At 35.5% G+C, this 19,587-nt stretch overlaps 2 protein-coding genes across 2 annotated transcripts; both read left to right on the top strand.

Annotated features, from left to right (window-relative positions):
• Positions 1-5,113: 5,113 nt before the first annotated feature.
• On the top strand, positions 5,114-8,052 carry LOC121428041 (E3 ubiquitin-protein ligase TRIM71-like). The gene is made up of 2 exons (XM_041624614.1): positions 5,114-5,825; positions 6,787-8,052. The coding sequence occupies exons 1-2, from the start codon at positions 5,190-5,192 to the stop codon at positions 8,050-8,052; spliced, it is 1,902 nt and encodes a 633-aa protein (XP_041480548.1). The 5' UTR covers positions 5,114-5,189.
• A 7,232-nt stretch (positions 8,053-15,284) lies between these two features.
• LOC121428020 (E3 ubiquitin-protein ligase TRIM71-like) lies at positions 15,285-18,535 on the top strand. Its single transcript, XM_041624598.1, has 2 exons — positions 15,285-16,013; positions 17,144-18,535. The coding sequence occupies exons 1-2, from the start codon at positions 15,378-15,380 to the stop codon at positions 18,407-18,409; spliced, it is 1,902 nt and encodes a 633-aa protein (XP_041480532.1). The 5' UTR covers positions 15,285-15,377; the 3' UTR covers positions 18,410-18,535.
• Positions 18,536-19,587: the final 1,052 nt, after the last annotated feature.

The following is a 19,587-nucleotide window of genomic DNA, read 5'->3' as shown; positions in this document are numbered from 1 at the left end:
TCCTTTCTTTTAAGAATGCAAACAAGAAATCTCAAGAATAACATTGTTTTCAGTCTTCTTTTAATTTGTCATAAGTCCCTCTGAATATGAATGAATGAAATATAATGGTATTTTGTATATTAGTGAACAGAAGGAGATACGAATAGACACATATTCATTTTGTGAATAGATGCATGGAGATATAAACTTCATCTTAATCATTATATACAAGATCTCGAAGATCTCGCATGATGCTGCATATACACAATGTATTTATGTATACAATGTATAGTAAAATTACCAGACTTACACTATCTTTATATCATGGTATAGATGCATTCTTAAGAATTGTTTATATTGCAGTCATATTCCGCTATACGGGCGCCTTACGGCGAGTCTAAATCAACTGTTTTATCTAATTTTATTCAAACCACCATAATGTAGCTGGTAGAAAAATAATCTTAAGACGGTCGTTTTCGACTCGCTGTACTGCGGCCGTAGGGGGGAAATGTGACTTGCAGCATTAGCACAGAATTTATAATTAAACTTGAATTTTACATCAAATGTTCCATTGTTATTCGACTCGTATACTCCAGTGGTTGGCATAATGTTCTAATGCACTCGTGTATCATACAATAATCACCATGAGGACCGCCACAAAATTTAAAGATCATTTCTGCAATCTTTATCCCATTTGCATATAACGAAAACAAACCGGTGTCAAAAAACTAAACCGCTCCTTTTTTCGATATTCCGAATGGAATTTAAATCAAGTATGAATTGAAATATATTGACGAGGCTAAAATAAAAATAAATAAATAAAAACAAAACTAGTTTTATTTTTTAGTACAAGCCCCAAATGCGGAATTGTTTTCGATTGCGAGTTTATAATCATGACAACAACCTTTCTTTAATAAAAACGTGGTTAAAAAACCTTTATACGATGATTCAAGAGACCTTCAACGTAGATGGACAACTCCAGGTCGATCTGTGGTTATTTTCTTTTAATAACATTTCATTGTACTTTGAATTTGATGTAAAAATGACCTTTTTCTTGTGTAAATATCACGATTTATATTTTAGAAATGCATGTTATCGAGTATGAGATTCTCTTGTATATAGTTTTTTAGTACCTTTGGCAAGGCGTCTATCCACACTTTGCCACTCTCGACCCAGGTGCTAAATGGGTACCCGGTAGGATGTGAAAGTCATCGTATATCGCAAATACAATCGATACAGCCGCATGAAATAATACTTTTTCCCTGATTGTTTCATTCACTTATTCAGGCCCATTTTTTTACAGCATACGGAAAAAGTAGTATAATAGCATGAAAATACAGAAATTAATATGTTATCGATAGGCTGACGCTGACTGATTTATATTTGTAAAATTAATATTTGTAAATATATAAATCCGTTTAATTTAACATTATCAATAAATTTTAATGTTCGATCATTTCATTCGCTAACGTAGACTTCCATGTGTAGTAGAGTAGCTCTATCAAAACAAAAGAGAAAAATGAAAACAAATGGATTTACGATGGCTTTATGAGATATAAAAAACAACAAACGAGGGGAAGTCGACGGGGGTCCGTATACACAAAGCTTAGCAATGATCGTAGAACATTTTTCTACGATTGATTGCATTGACTATAATGTATCATCAATCGTTAAAATCAAGCGTGCGCTTAATTGCTAACCTCTGTGTTACTAGGCCCATTAGTTGCTTTCTAAAAGCTACCCAATCACATTAACCCCGAAGTAGATCGAGCACATAATTATGGAGGTTTGTTATATCGTTTTTCTTTTAATTGAACCTATGTTTTTCTCAATATTCATTAAACTCTGAATATCATAAATTTGAATCGAGTCTGTTCAAACTTTGAATGCAAACTAGAAAGGATGAGAGAGAGAGGCAATCAGAGAGAGTTAGGGGGAGAAGGGGAAGAGAAAGAGAGAGGGGGGGGGGGTAGAATATGGGAGGAGTGGATCAGGAGTACATGAGATGAAACCAGAGATAGAATCAAAGAGAAGAGAAGGATAAGGAGAGAAATCTTTAGAACTATCACAAATGAAAAATAACTGAATAATTTATCTTAACGTCCCTCAACTGTCCCCCAACCGTGTCGATGATCTCTGCCTTAATGTCTCCATCAACGGTTGCGTAGGGTTATAGGAGAGGAATTATATAAACAGAAAATCTTTAGAAATACCAAAAATGAAACATAAATAGAAGGATAAGGAGAGGAATCTTTAGAACTATCACAAATAAAAAATAACTGAATAATTTCTTAACGTCTCTTAACCGTGTCGATGATCTCTGCCTAAATGTCTCCATCAATGGTTGCGTAGGGTTATAGGAGAGGAAGATAGACAGAAAAATCTTAGAAACCAGAAATGAAACATGAATGAATAATTTCTCTTAAAAACAATATAAAGAAGAACATAAAATCACAATTACACAAAACAATATCAATCGATATACAGACTCAGAAATTAAAGATTAATATCTTTTTTAACCGAATAAGATCTGTCTTACACATATATTAAATTATAAATGATATAGAAAAAGATCCCGCAATGAGTTACACAGAGATTACTCTAAAGATGGCAATTTGATCGTTTAAGTCACGTAATCTATGAATGAAATATCTTCTTGATAGAGAAATGGAGATTATACAATAGTGGAAATATCAAATTATACAGTCGGGGATTTTTGCACATGAAGACGAAAATTATATGAAAAAATGCTCATTTTCATTTTTACACAATAAGATTCCTAAATGAGTACATGATTACTGGGTTGCGGGCCAAAATTTGAAACCATGTCTCTAAGCAATTAAGAATTGAAGTTGATGTGAAAAGGAAAGTATTTAAGAACTATATGGTCCTCTTCAAATGGGGGGGGTGCTAGGGAACTGGAATTTAATATTTAAACGTTGCCTGCATGAAATGAGGGGATTAGGCAACGGGAGGTGGGGGGGGGGGGTAGTGGTTGGTGATTGAATAAAGGGGATAATGATATCCCTTGGATCTGCTGCCGTAGCAAGAAAAGGGGGCCGAAAGAAATTACCAGTCCTTCCATTATTATGTGACTACCCTACGGCCTATTAATCTACAAGTAACTCCCTTTGAAATATGAGGAAAACGTTAATAAGCTCCTACATGTCACGCTATGTGCATTAAAGATTAATTAGATTATAGCTTTCTTTGAATCTGTCATTTTTAATAGGTAAATGATTCTTTAAATTTACACTTTTTTCTCATTGAAACTATATATTAAAGAACCTTTCAACCAAAACAATCATTTTAAAAGATCTTCTTTTCCAGGTATTATCACGTGACTAATTTTCCAGATCACATTCTACATTGAAATTTTGTTTGGTTTCAAACTTTACAAATCAAAGCGCCAATACTCTTAAAACAAATCAGTCAAATTGACTAGACCAGTAGTCAGCTGGGTGCAACTGATATGGCAATCACTGATAGTCACGTTTTTAGAGTGCAGTATCCAACACTACGATCCAATTAAGTCCTTCACAGTAAAAACTTTTGGGTTTCTTCATACAAGACTGTTTACTATATGAATCTCACAGTAGTTGTTAAACCTTTTAAAGAAACATGCTTGATTTATTAATGTTGTTTCAGACTTTAAACAACGTTTAAACAACTCCTGTAAAGTTGATTTAGCAAAACAGCGCGGTATATGTATACATGTTTTAAACAGCTTCTTGGCTGTGTTGCTTCAGTCAAACAATGCCAAGGCCAGCACGGATCGATAAATCTCGAATAATTAGATAATCAGTTGAAAATAGGAATATCTGCATTCTGGCTAATCAACCTTTGTAATAGATAAAACTGACAAGAGTTTGTAGTGGAAGAACAATTATGATGACATAGTCATCAGGTAGTCACATGGAGTCAGCACCATACATGCTATTGATATATAATTATCATACCCACTTCTATTTTTAGGAAGTTTATACTGCGCAGCAGTGTGCTTTTACCTTTGATTGTAATAAAAAAAGTAATACGAGGCTTTTGGACCATTGTGTACTAAATATATATAAGCGGAATGAAAAAAAATCCCTCTTTCGATGAAATTATGCATACTTCACGCTGCCAAGTTCAAAGGTAGGTGGGAATTCCCAGTTCTATTAATAGAAAGTTCCTACTTCAATTCACAGTAGTGTGCTTTTACAATTCGCCTCAATTCGCGCTTGAAATTTTTGTATAGATATCAAACCTGTTTGAATATGAAGTCTAGACGTATTTTATGCTTTGCTTTGATACAATGTCTATTTGACTATGCTAATGCGGCTTGGTACGGTAGCCTGGGTATTACGGATAAGAAAAAGCTTAGAATAATCCAAAATAAAATTGTGAGATACATAAATGTTTTAGGACCAAGAGCACATGTCGGATGTAATGAACTTGAAAGGGCAGGATTACTTCATGTAGATCACAGATCACAACAATTAGTATTACACCATGTGCATAAAATATTCTATTCGGATACATTAGATCATTATATAGCAAATAATTTCACCCGTGTATCAAATATCCATAGGTACGGTACTCGAAATAGTAATTTTAATTTTATATTGCCAAAGCGTGAAGGACATATAGGGAACACTTTTTATTTTAATGGCATCCAATCTTGGAATGCTCTTCCCAATAAAGTAAAAGCAGTTAAAATATTTTCTCAGTTTAAGAGTGCATTAAAGAAGCACCTAAAACTGGAAGCTACTCGGGAGCAATATTACCATTAAAAATCACACATTTTGTACTGTTGGTTTCTACTATTTTAGATAATGTATACATTAGGGCATGTTAAAATATAATCTTGTTTCACATATTAGGAGGATTGTTGTTTGCTTCAGATGTTTGCATATTATTTGACTGATGTAACATGTATGTATTTTATTATCTTTTACATATTCCAGTTTTGTTACAATATGTTAATGTTTTATACTAACTATAGGACCCCATTGGAAATAAGCCTTTCGGCTTTCATGGGCTATCCTGTCAAGGTATTCTTCAATTTCATTGTAATCTCTTGTGATATTCTTGACGAATAAAATCAATCAATCAATCAATCAATCAATTGCAGCACTACGAGTGATTTGTATCGAAATGCACTGTTGGCTTCGTAGGTTGTAATGTGATAGTTCTTGTGGTTGGATTTAATTAGATCTCTTTATTTAGCGATGGCTGAGAAGTGTGGATCAGAGAAAGCATCAAGCTCTTCACCGAACCTGATATGTCCATTATGTCTTGATATATTTGTCGAGGCAACAATCCTGACTTCATGTGGACACACATTTTGTAGGCGATGCCTCAAGAAATACGACCTAACCCACCAGGACCTTGATCACATGGTCTGTCCTCTCTGCAGGGAGATCACCAAGTTGTCCGCCAACCGTGTCGATGATCTCCGCCTCAATGTCTCCATCAACGGATGCGTAGACGATTATCACGCCAAGTGTGGAGGGATGAATGCTGTCCTTGAGATGTGCCAGAAATGCACCGATTGCAAATCTCTGAAAGACGCTGTATCATTCTGCAGAACATGTAATTATTACATGTGCGATGAGTGCTTACATTGTCATCAACATCTTACAGTTGTCTTCAAAGGTCATGAGATTGTATCCCTGGATGATGTCATCGAAGGGAAGGTCAGCATTGGTCATTTATTCGAGAAGTGCTCCATCCACAAACAAGAGAACAAGGATATGTTTTGTGAGGATTGTAAGGTCCACGTCTGTCACAAGTGCGTACTCGTTGATCATCAATATCACAAAATCAAGAACCAGGTTAACTTTGAGCAGGAGTTGCGACAGAAGGTGAATTTATTCATAATTATCACAGCAAAAACGCTGTATAAAAATCTGTATAACACTGTTCACTATTTGAACCTTACAGTAGTTGTTTAGAAGTTTAGACAACCAGACTTTTTTTCAGAATCAAATATCAATAATCAAACTTAGCTGTTTACAAGTTTAAACACTTGTTTAGAGCGTACACTCTTAAAAGGTTGGGCAAAAGGCCAAATTTTTAACCATCCCTTGGCAACATATTATCCATACTACTATTAGTTAAAGTCTGTCCAAATTGGGTAATAAAAGCTAATAATTGGGTAATACATTTGCTGAATGAGACAATAACTGCCCAGAATATATAAGTATGTATATATTTTTTGTACTAACAAACATTACTCAACACAGTGGACAGTATGTAGATTCATGATGAAAACACCAACGATCACACCATTTTTTTTAATGATTACGATGATGATGAAACTGATGACGACAATAATGATAATCACAATATCAAGATATACAAGATATTAAGAACATTAACAGTAAAAAAGAAACAATACTAATAAAATAATGATAGTAATTAAGGTAACAGGAATAATAATAGTCATGATAATGATATAATAAATAAGACTTTAGAACAGAATATTGATTAATAAAATAACAATATATATAGATGTTGTTGAATACAGATTGACAATGATATATGATGATTTTTAATACCATCATCAGCATCTAAAATGTTGTTTCATTTGATTATGTAACTTATTCTTTGTGTTGAACTACATTGATGATTATTATCGTTGTTGTTTCAATATGACAAACAATTTTGTAATTATATGCTGTCTCTCTTCAATCTTATTCAGATTGTCGTATGTCATTCTGTATGATTTCTTTGTTTGTAGAGTATCAGTATTTCTTATATTCGCCTTTATGGAATATTTCCAGATATAACTCGCTGTTTTTACTTATCACTTTCAATTCGTAGGTGACAGACCTTGCTCAGCGATGTGCTGACAAGAAAGCAGAGCTGGAAAAGAACATTCAGAACATAGAAATACAACGTCATGAGGTACACACTGCAGTGCAGACACTACTAGATGATGTCAGGCAAGCCTACAGTATCAAGGCCAAGGAGCTGGAAGAAAATCTTCGAAATCTCACCGACCAAATACATGCCTTACAGCATAGTTTTGATGACGACCTCAATGTCTTGAAGTCAAAAGATCGCCAAAGGATCAAGAGTATTTGTAGTTCAATTACTTTGGTAGATAATGACAGACTGGGTCATCTTGAGACAGACACTCTATCTGCTCATATCTTGCTCTGTGAGGAGCTGGATGCCATGCTGAAGGAGGTTACTGATCACACTTCTGCGGAAGCTATTAGGAAGAAAGCACAGGAGAAGAGGTTCAAACCAGCAGACGATACTCGTCTTGACCTCGGGAGCATCTCAGGATCAGATCCCAAGATGGAAGTCATTCAGTGTGTTGATCTACGGGGAGGGATGCACGGTATGGCACGGTACTCGCAAAGCAGTGTCGCTATCGGGTATGGGAGCACTGCACAAGGTATTGATATCATTGATTCAAATGGTGGAAAGCAGCGGTATAGTAACATATTAGCCTTAAATGACATGAATTGTTATGATCTGGTTTTGCAACGGGACGGGGCGTTATGCGTGTCCACTGGTACTACAGAAGCCCACATCTACTCTCGCCTTGGCTCTAGGAAAGCAACAATCCACGTGAAAGACAATAGATATTTTCTCAGAGTTAACAGAAGTCCATCAGATGAAGTAATCATTACTAACTATGGAAAACAAATCTATATCTATGACCCGACAGGATCCACCCTCAAACACACTGTTCAAACAAAGCACGAAACGGAGCAGGCATCTATCACCAGGACGGGTTTGATCGTCACGAGTTCATGTTGGGTCAATCCAAGCGTAGTGACGGTCTATGACAGGGGTGGGAATGCTGGTGAGTCTCTACAAGCTCCAGAGGGTGTCTACCTGTATGCTGCCGTGGATGAGCAGGACAGGGTGTATGTAGCGAGTGTTGATATGGATAATAGTAGCGTCGTGATCATGCTCTATGATCTTGATGGTCTGAACCTGAAGGAAAGAATTGAGTTCAAAGCATTTGATATGACATTGGTTTGGAGTTTGTGTTACTTCGTTTTCCTCTCCCCAGACATGCTCGCCTTTGCTTGTCACACGAAGTTATATTTCATCAAGGTATTACTGTAATCACACATACACCATGTATATTACTGACCATGTGACATCTACATCCAATGACAAAATCACTTAATGTGATATAAATAACATACAATTTAATTCGTAGAAGATGTGTTGAAAAAAACGAACATGTTTCGCAGCCAGAAGCTGGATAAAACATGTAAATTTTAGAATTCAATTCGACAATATTCGAGTGATACAAGTGATAACGAAAATGAATCGATTAATGAAGTATAAATACTATACATTATTTTGCACCAATTTTCCGAATATTGAATATACAATTTCGTCTGCAACAAACACAGGCATACCGTGCTTATTATTGTAATTATCAAGTGATAGCAAAATTACTAACTTAAAAACTGAAATATAACAAAGCGTTTATTGTAATATAACAAAGTAATAAGCATACGTAATTGAAAATATATTAAGAGAATTACTATAATACATACTAATGAATATATTTACAGTGCATAAGGGGTATAAACGTACCATAAGCACAAAGACTACGCTCTATTAGACCATTTTGCTTTCACATCATGCGAAGTTTTCGTAGCATCATATTCATGCATGATCGCTATTTGTATATTATTCAGTTAAATCATCGTGGATGATGGAATGATAAGATGCTTTCTTTTTGACCGTCTAGAAGATTCTTGCATTTTTTTTCTTATTATGTAATCTTCTCCAAAAGGGAAAGATGTACCAACCGCTTAAAACCATTTATTTGAAAAATGAAATATTTGCTGGTAAAAACTTTTTGTATAGGTATTGTTTCAGAACAGTCTTGAAAATATTCCATTTTGATTTCCTTTCTTTTAAGAATGCAAACAAGACATCTCAAGAATAACATTGTTTTCAGTCTTCTTTGAAATTGTCATAAGTCCCTCTGAATATGAATGAAAGCAATATAATGGTATTTTGTATATTAGTGAACAGAAGGAGATATGAATAGACACATTCATTTTGTGAATAGATACATTTAGATATAAATGTCTTAATTAATCTTAATTATTATCTGCAAGATATCGAAGATCATAATACTGCATATACGAAATGTATTTAGGTATATAATACCAGGCTTACAATATCTCTATATTATGGTACAGAGAAGTTTAAGATGTTGCAGTCACATTTCCACCTATAACGGCCGCCGTACGGCGAGTCGAAAACAGTCGTTTTATCTAATTTTATATTCAAATCACAGTTGGTACAAACAATGTTAAAACGGCTGTTTTTGACTCGCGGTACGGCGGCCATTAGAAAAAAAATCATACAAACAGAATTCCTGATTTAACTTGAATTTTGCATCAAATGTTCCATTGTTATTCGACTCGTATATTCCAGTGGTTGGCGTATGTTCTAATGCAGTCGTGTATCATACAATAATCACCTTGAGGATCGCCACAAAACCATGACTTTGACACCCATTTACAAGTTTTTTAAAGATCATTTCTTCAATCTTTATCCCCATTTTGCATATAACGAAAACAAACCGGTGTCAAAAAACTAAACCCGCTCCTTTTTTCGATATTCCGAATGGAATTTAAATCAAGTATGAATTGAAATATATTGACGAGGCTAAAATAAAAATAAATAAATAAAACAAAACTAGTTTTATTTTTAGTACAAGCCCCAAATGCGGAATTCTTTTCGATTGCGAGTTTATAATCATGACAACAGCCTTTCTTTAATAAAAACGTGCTTAAAAACCTTTATACGATGATTCAAGAGACCTTTAACATAGATGGACAACTCCAGGTCGATCTGTGGTTATTTTCTTTTAATAATATTTCATTGTACTTTGAATTTGATGTAAAAGTGACCTTTTTCTTGTGTTAATATCACGATTTATATTTTAGAAATGCATGTTATCGTGTTACTGCTCTCTCAGAGGTTATTCTATGAGATTCTCTTGTATCTGTTTTTTTAGTACCTTGTTTAGAACGATTCTGTTTATCATGGGTGTCGATTTGTGTTGTGAATCTTTAATTTGTTCAAGGGGGGGGGGTGGCCTATTGTTTCATCCCCCAATTGAAGAGTATGACGTCACGGATCGACTCCAGTACTGTTTATCCAAAGGGAAAGAGTACTTTAAAAGTAAATTAATGAAAAAATTATAGTGTTGAGGAGCCGTGGTGTAGTGGTTTTGACTCTCGCCTTGTAAACAGAGGATGTGTGTGCGAATTCCACCGCGGTCTGGCGTCCTTTGGCGAGGCGTCTATCCACACTTTGTCACTCTGGACCCGGTAGGATGTGAAAGTCATCGTATATCGCAAATACAATCGATACAGCCGCATGAAATAATACTTTTCCCCTGATTGTTTCATTCACTTATTCAGGCCCATTTTTTTTACAGCATTCGGAAAACATGGAAAAAGTAGTATAATAGCATGAAAATACAGAAATTAATATGTTATCGATAGGCTGACTGATTTATATTTGTAAAATTAATATTTGTAAATATATAAATCCGTTTAATTTAACATTATCAATAAATTTTAATGTTCGATCATTTCATTCGCTAACGTAGACTTCCATGTGTAGTAGAGTAGCTCTATCAAAACAAAAGAGAAAAATGAAAACAAATGGATTTACGATGGCTTTATGAGATATAAAAACAACAAACGAGGGGAAGTCGACCGGGGGCCCGTATACACAAAGCTTAGCAATGATCGTAGAACATTTTTCTACGATTGATTGCATTGACTATAATGTATCATCAATCGTTAAAATCAAGCGTGCGCTTAATTGCTAACCTTTGTGTTACTAGGCCCATTAGTTGCTTTCTAAAAGCTACCCAATCACATTAACCCCGAAGTAGATCGAGCACATAATTATGGAGGTTTGTTATATCGTTTTTCTTTTAATTGAACCTATGTTTTTCTCAATATTCATTAAACTCTGAATATCATAAATTTGAATCGAGTCTGTTCAAACTTTGAATGCAAACTAGAAAGGATGAGAGAGAGAGGCAATCAGAGGCTGCGTTTATGCGACCTCGACCCAGAATCATGATTTGAATCACAATTTGAATCATGATTCAAAACAGCAGCATGAATCACGATCCGACAGAATCAGCGTTTATACGACCATCTTTCTAACGCTGTTTCTCCCTGAATTCGGGCAGATCCAGTGCGCATCACAGTGCGCAGTTTGACCCAGGAAGTATAGGTCAACATTTTCGCACGTGTTTCTAACTTCACGTCGGCTGCTAGATTTTTGCTGCCGCCGGAGCTAACGAGCAAACGTTTGTGCAAGTGCAACGCTTACTCGGCTTCCGAAAAATAAATCTTTTACTTCCAGAATTCCGTGTATTGTACCTCATATTGTTTTTGATCGGGAACCAGAAGGGGTCATTATCCTCCCTCCCACCTCTCGATCGATTTTTCTTGTCTATGATGGTCCTGAACTGGGCAATAATTCTGTTAATTTTGTCTCGACAGGCGGTGCCACATCTCCGTTGAAATCCCTCCCTCGCAAGCGCCGCTGAAAAGGATCGTCTTATTTCTGTGAATCCCGGTAAGCTTCAGGCTGAGCCCAAAGCACGGGCCAAAGCACAAGCAGAGCCCTGAGTTAATTCATCGTCGATCAGTCCAATTTGTGCCTTTGGAACTTGAAGAAATGATTGATGAAAACAATGAAATATACAAATGACGCTACAGTACAACCCCGGGGGTACAATACACAGAATGATAATTCCTAAATGCTGGCAATACTGCTACACGAAAATTAACCTGCACGAAACACAGCGCGCGCCTTTGAGTCGAACCCGGAAGAAGCACGACACAATGACGTCATAGAATCATGATTCAAATCACGATATCGTTTATACGACCTTTTTCGTTCGTGATTCTACAGAAACGTCTTTCCAAACGCCCCTTTTTTCGTGTTTCATGTTTGTGATTCTAATCATGATTATATTCAATTTCGACTAAACGCAATCGTGATTCTGCAGAATCGTGATTTGAATCATGATTCTAGGGTAAAAAAGTGTCGAATAAACGCACCCAGAGAGAGTTAGGGGGAGAAGGGGAAGAGAAAGAGAGAGAGAGAGAGGGGGGGGGGGTAGAATATGGGAGGAGTGGATCAGGAGTACATGAGATGAAACCAGAGATAGAATCAAAGAGAAGAGAAGGATAAGGAGAGAAATCTTTAGAACTATCACAAATGAAAAATAACTGAATAATTTATCTTAACGTCCCTCAACTGTCCCCCAACCGTTTCGATGATCTCTGCCTTAATGTCTCCATCAACGGTTGCGTAGGGTTATAGGAGAGGAATTATATAAACAGAAAATCTTTAGAAATACCAGAAATGAAACATGAATAGAAGGATAAGGAGAGAAATCTTTAGAACTATCACAAATAAAAAATAACTGAATAATTTCTTAACGTCTCTTAACCGTGTCGATGATCTCTGCCTAAATGTCTCCATCAATGGTTGCGTAGGGTTATAGGAGAGGAAGGTAGACAGAAAAATTTTAGAAAACAGAAATGAAACTGTTACGATACTGCAACAAATACTAAAGAAGATTTTTAAATATATATAAAGTTTAAATTTTCCTTTTTTATTACAGGAAATAATTATACATAAACGAAATAAAACCAAATAATCTTACATTAATCTCTTGAAGTGTCTGATGTACAATCCAGGGTTATAGTTCACTGTTATAGTCCAATATATATTCCAGGTAGGCTGGGAAGATTCCTTATTGATGATGGCGATGATGAAACTGATGTTGAAGTCCGATGAATAATAAAAGTCACTGTAACGAGTAGAAATGTCCGTGAAGACGATGGTGATGATGATTAACAGTCAATTTCAACAATCCATGGGTTGAAGCGTGTTCATTGAACAGGTTGATGATGTTGATGATCTCGATGAGACCTGATAATTTCTCTCTCAAAATAACTGCAAACAGTTCATTGATGGTGGGCAAGTAATTCCACACAATATAGATATTCCAGGTGGAAATAAACTGATATGATCTGGTGAAGTGATCTCATATGATGTGATCTCCTGCTCTCATATGATGTGATGATATCCTTAAAGAAACTGCAGCTTTATAAACTCATTACAGCTATCCTTCTAGAATTCACTATAATGGAAAGTTCTAGGATTGCCTTCCAAAAGAACTTTCTCCTTTCAGGAGCAGTCAAAATCCAGAAGACTCTTGAATGACCTCATTGAAATCAACATGTGTAAATAACAGAGCTAAGCCTATTCATTTCCACTACCAATACAATTCTATTGTTTGGCTTTTCCCTATTCAACAATAAAACTCCTTGGCCTTTAAAGAGGCAAGGACTGCATAATAAAAGACATTCTGGAACGTTCTTACAAACATGCTGTGGAATGTACTTGATCATTCTAGGCTATTCTTAAAGAGGAAATAACTAATAGATTAATGTAACTGCTTTCACAATCCTTCTACAATTATTCTTATATATAACAAAACATGAATGAATAATTTCTCTTAAAAACAATATAAAGAAGAACATAAAATCACAATTACACAAAACAATATCAATATACAGACTCAGAAATTAAAGATTAATATCTTTTTTAACCGAATAAGATCTGTCTTACACATATATTAAATTATAAATGATATAGAAAAAGATCCCGCAATGAGTTACACAGAGATTACTCTAAAGATGGCAACTTGATCGTTAAAGTCACGTAATCTATGAATGAAATATCTTCTTGATAGAGAAATAGAGATTTTACAATAGTCATGATAGTGGAAATATCAAATCATACAGTCGGGGATTTTTGCACATGAAGACGAAAATTATATGAAAAAATGATCAGTTTTCATTTTTACACAATGCGGGCCCAAAATCTGAAACCATGTCTCCAAGCAATTAAGAATTGAAGTTGATATGAAAAGGAAAGTATTTAAGAACTATATGGTCCTCTTCAAGGGGAGGGGGGTGCTAGGGAACTGGAATTTAATATTTAAACGTTGCCTGCATGAAATGAGGGGATTAGGAAACGGGAGGTGGGGGGGGGGGGGTACTGGTTGGTGATTGAATAAAGGGGATAATGATATCCCTTGGGATCTGCTGCCGTAGCAAGAAAAGGGGGCCGAAAGAAATTACCAGTCCTTCCATTATTATGTGACTACCCTACGGCCTATTAATCTACAAGTAACTCCCTTTGAAATGTGAGGAAAACGTTCATAAGCTCCTACATATCACGCTATGTGTTTTAAAGATTAATTAGATTATAGCTTTCTTTGAATCTGTCATTTTTAATAGGTAAATGATTCTTTAAATCTACCCTTTTTTCTCATTGAGACTATATATTAAAGAACCTTTCAACCAAAACAATCATTTTAAAAGATCTTCTTTTCCAGGTATTATCACGTGACTAATTTTCCAGATCACATTCTACATTGAAATATTGTTTGGTTTCAAATACAAATTAAAGCGCCAATACTCTTAAAACAAATCAGTCAAATTGACTAGACCAGTAGTCAGCTGGGTGCAACTGATATGGCAATCACTGATAATCACGTTTTTAGAGTGCAGTATCCAACACCACGATCAAATTAAGTCCTTCACAGTAAAAAGTTTTGGGTTTCTTAATACAAGACTGTTTACTATATGAATCTCACAGTAGTTGTTAAACGGTTTAAAGAAACATGCTTGATTTATTAATGTTGTTTCAGACTTTAAACAACGTTTAAACAACTCTTGTAAAGTTGATTTAGCAAAACAGCGTGGTATATGTATACATGTTTTAAACAGCTTCTTGGCTGTGTTGCTTCAGTCAAACAATGCCAAGACCAGCACGGATCGATAAATCTCGAATAATTAGATAATCAGTTGAAAATAGGAATATCTGCATTCTGGCTTATCAACCTTTGTAATAGATAAAACTGACAAGAGTTTGTAGTGGAAGAACAATTCCGATGACATAGTCATCAGGTAGTCACATGGAGTCAGCACCATACATGCTATTGATATATAATTATCATACCCACTTCTATTTTTAGGAAGTTTATACTGCGCAGCAGTGTGCTTTTACCTTTGATTGTAATCAAAAAGTAATACGAGGCTTTTGGATCAATGTGTACTAAATATATTATATAAGCGGAATGAAAAAAATCCCTCTTTCGATGAAATTATGCATACTTAACGCTGCCAAGTTCAAAGGTAGGTGGGAATACCCAGTTCTATTAATAGAAAGTTCCTACTTCAGTTCACAGTAGTGTACTTTTACAATTGCAGCACTACGAATGATTTGTATCGAAATGCACTGTTGGCTTCGTTGTAATGTGATAGTTCTTGTGGTTGGATTTAATTAGATCTCTTTATTTAGCGATGGCTGAGAAGTGTGGATCAGAGAAAGCATCAAGCTCTTCACCGAACCTGATATGTCCATTATGTCTTGATATATTTGTCGAGGCGACAATCTTAACTTCATGTGGACATACATTTTGTAGGCGATGCCTCAAGAAATACGATCTAACCCACCAGGACCTTGATCACATGGTCTGTCCTCTCTGCAGGGAGATCACCAAGTTGTCTGCCAACCGTGTCGATGATCTCCGCCTCAATGTCTCCATCAACGGATGCGTAGACGATTACCACGCCAAGTGTGGAGGGATGAATGCTGTCCTTGAGATGTGCCAGAAATGCACCGCTTGCAAGTCTCTGAAAGACGCTGTATCATTCTGCAAAACATGTAATTGTTATATGTGTGATGAGTGCTTACATTGTCATCAACATCTTACCGCGTTGTTTGACGGTCATGAGATCGTCTCCATGGATGATGTCATCGAAGGGAAGGTCAGCATTGGTCATTTATTCGAGAAGTGTTCCATCCACAAACCAGAGAACAAGGACATGTTTTGTGAGGTTTGTAAGGTTCATGTATGTCACAAGTGCGTACTTGTTGGTCATAAAGCTCATGAAATCAAAAACCAGGTTGACTTTGAGCAGGATTTGCGACGGAAGGTAAATTTATTCATGATTATCACAGTAAAAACCCTGCTTAAAATTACTGTATATATCGCTGTTTACTATGTAAATCTTAGAGTATAGTTGTTTAGAATTTCATACAAAAATGCTTAATTTTGATTGAGAATAATAAAATCAGACTTAGCTATATGATTTAAACAGGTAAAAAACTGTTTAAACAAGTAGTGTGTGGTTAAACAGCTTGTGCAAAAATGTAGGCAACATTTTTAGAGCGTAGACTTTTAAAAAGATTGGGCAAGAAGATCGAATTTTTAACCATCACTGGGCAACGTACTATCTATACTACTCTTGGTTAAAATCGTCCAGATTGGGTAATGAAAAATAAAAATTGGGTAATAGATTTGCTCAATTGGATAATTGTCCAGAATATATAAGCATGTATATATATTTTTACAAACATTACCCAACACAGTGGACAGTATGTTGCCCAACATTTTAAGTGTGTATAATAGGTATAGATTTAACATGTTTATAACTATTGGGGGCGATCATTGAGCAGAACATGATGAAAATTAAATGATTAAAGAATTAAAATTTTAAGAATTAAAAATTAAAGAATAAACACCAAAGATCATACCACTTTTAATAATGATTATGATTGTGATGACAATAATGATGATAATCACAATATCAAGATATATAGGATATTAAGAACAGTAATAGTAAAAATAAAAAATAAAGATAATAATAATAATGAAATATCAATGATGATACTACTACTAATGATGACATGAATAATGATAGCTATAATAATGATATAATGAATAAGAATATTGATTAATAAAATAAAAATATAGATGGTGTTGAATACAGATTGACAATGACATAGAATAATTTGTAATACCATCATCAGCATCTAAAATGTTGTTGCATTTAATTTTGTTATTCATTCTTTATGTTGAACAGCATTAATGATTATTATCGTATCGTTTCAATGACAAACAATTTTGTAATTATATGCTGTCTCTCTTCAAGCTTATTCAGATTGTCGTATGTCATTCTGTATGATTTCTTTGTTTTTAGAGTATTAGCATTCCTTATATTCGCCTTTATGGAATATTTCCAGGTCTAACTCGCTGTTTTTACTTATCACTTTCAATTCGTAGGTGACAGACCTTGCTCAGCGATGTGCCGACAAGAAAGCAGAGCTGGAGAAGAATATTCAGAACATAGAAATACAACGTCATGAGGTACACACAGCAGTGCAGACACTACTAGATGATGTCAGGCAAGCCTACAGCATCAAGGCCAAGGAGCTGGAAGAAAATCTTCGAAATCTTACCGAGCAAATAAATGCCTTAAAGCATAGTTTTGATGACGACCTCAACGTCTTGAAGTCAAAAGATCGTCAGAGGATCAAGAGTATTTGTAGTTCAATTACTTTGGTAGATAATGACAGACTGGGTCATCTTGAGACAGACTCTCTATCTGCTCATATCTTGCTCTGTGAGGAGCTGGATGCCATGCTGAAGGAGGTTACCGATCACACTTCTGCGGAAGCTATTAAGAAGAAAGCAAATCGGAAGAGGTTCAAACCAGCAGATGATACTCGTCTTGACCTCGGGAGCATCTCAGGATCAGATCCCAAGATGGAAGTCATTCAGTATATTGATCTACGGGGAGAGATGTACGGTATGGCACGGTACTCAAATAGCACTGTCGCTATCGGGTATGGGGAGACTGCACGAGGTATTGATATCATTGATTCAAATGGTGGAAAGCAGCGATATAGTAACATACTAGCCTTAAATGACATGAATTGTTATGATCTGATTTTGCAACGGGACGGGGCGTTATGCGTGTCTATTGGTTCTACAGAAGCCCACATCTACTCTCCCCTTGGCTCCAGGAAAGCAACAATTCACGTGAGAGACAATGGAATTTTTCTCAGAGTTAACAGGAGTCCAACAGATGAAATCATCATTACTAACTATGGAAAACAAGTCTATATCTATGACCCGACAGGATCCACTCTTAAACACACTGTTCAAACAAAGCACAAAACGGAGCAGGCATCTATCACCAGGACGGGTTTGATCGTTACGAGTTCATGTAATGCCGATCCAAGCGTGGTGACGGTCTATGACAGGGATGGGAATGCTGGTGAGTCTCTACAAGCTCCAAAGGGTGTCGACATGTATGCTACCGTGGATGAGCAGGACAGGGTGTATGTAGCGAGTGTTGATAGGAAGAATAATAGCGTCGTGATCAGACTCTATGATCTTGATGGTCTGAACCTGAAGGAAAGATTTGAATTCAATGCACTTGATATGACATTGGTTTGGAATTGGTGTTACTTGGTTTCCCTCTCCCCAGACATGCTCGCCTTTGCTTGTGACAAGAAGTTATATTTCATCAAGGTATCACTGTAATCTACGTTATATCTCACCATGTAGTATGGAGACTGACATGCTTTCATCCTGCTACAAATCTACTTGAACACGTGTCGATATTCAGTATTACATGTATATTACTTACCATGTGATATCTTCATCCAATGATAGAATCACTTAATGTGATATGGATAGTCTTAATTACCATGGTTTCGTAAAAATTAGTGAACAGGTGGAGATGTGAATATATAATTTATATTCATTTTCCAATATATGCGTGTATAAATACAAACTTTATCTCAATTATTATATACATAATATTGCATATAGGAATGTATTGTATACGGTGTAAAGTATAATTACAAATCGTCCATTATCGTTATATTAATGTGTAGAGTCTTTCTAAGAATTATTTAGAGAAAATTCAAAAAGATAGATTCCACTATCTTTAATTCTAGATTAACTTAAACGTTCAATTGCTATTCGACTCATATACTCAAGTGTTCAGTGCCAGATTTTCTCTGTTTACATTCAAGTATATATGTAGCCACGATCGCTTCAGGTGGGTGTTTCATAAAGTTGTTCGTAAGATAAGAGCGACTTTAAGAACGACTGGTGATCCTTTCTTTGGTAAATGGTAGACACCATTGACGATGATTTAGTGCGTAAGAAAGGATCACCAGTCGTTCTTAAAGTCGCTTTTAACTTACGAACAGCTTTATGGAACACCCACCAGATCCCCCAATTGACACCATTTATTTGCTTTTTCAAGAACATTCCAGCAATCTCTATCCCCAAAAGTTTAAGATCATGAAAGCAGCCTTAAAAAAAAAAAGAAACGTGCAAAAAAGCAACCCAAACTTCTATGCAATAATTCGAAAGACCTGGTTATCACCTTTAACGTAGAGGGGCAACTCCAGGTCGATTTTTGGTAATTTTCTTTTAAAAACATGTAATTGTACTTTGAATTTGATGTATAATTTTTTTTCTTGTGTAAATATCACGATTTATATATTATAAATGCATGTTATCGAGTTACTGCACTCTCAGGGGTTGGTCTCTGACATTCTCTTGTGTATAGTTATGACTTATGTTTTAAACGACTCAGTTTATCATTGGGGAAAGAGTATTTTAAAAGTAAATTGATTACAAAACTTATAGTTTTTTAATTTCGGTATAAGGTTTGTTTTATTTAATAATATGTGTTTCTTGACGCC

This window comes from Lytechinus variegatus, chromosome 14 (genome assembly GCF_018143015.1).
Source record: "Lytechinus variegatus isolate NC3 chromosome 14, Lvar_3.0, whole genome shotgun sequence".
NCBI lineage: Eukaryota > Metazoa > Echinodermata > Echinoidea > Temnopleuroida > Toxopneustidae > Lytechinus > Lytechinus variegatus.
Note: the sequence above shows the minus strand (reverse complement) of the source record. Positions and strands in the feature narration are given on the sequence as shown.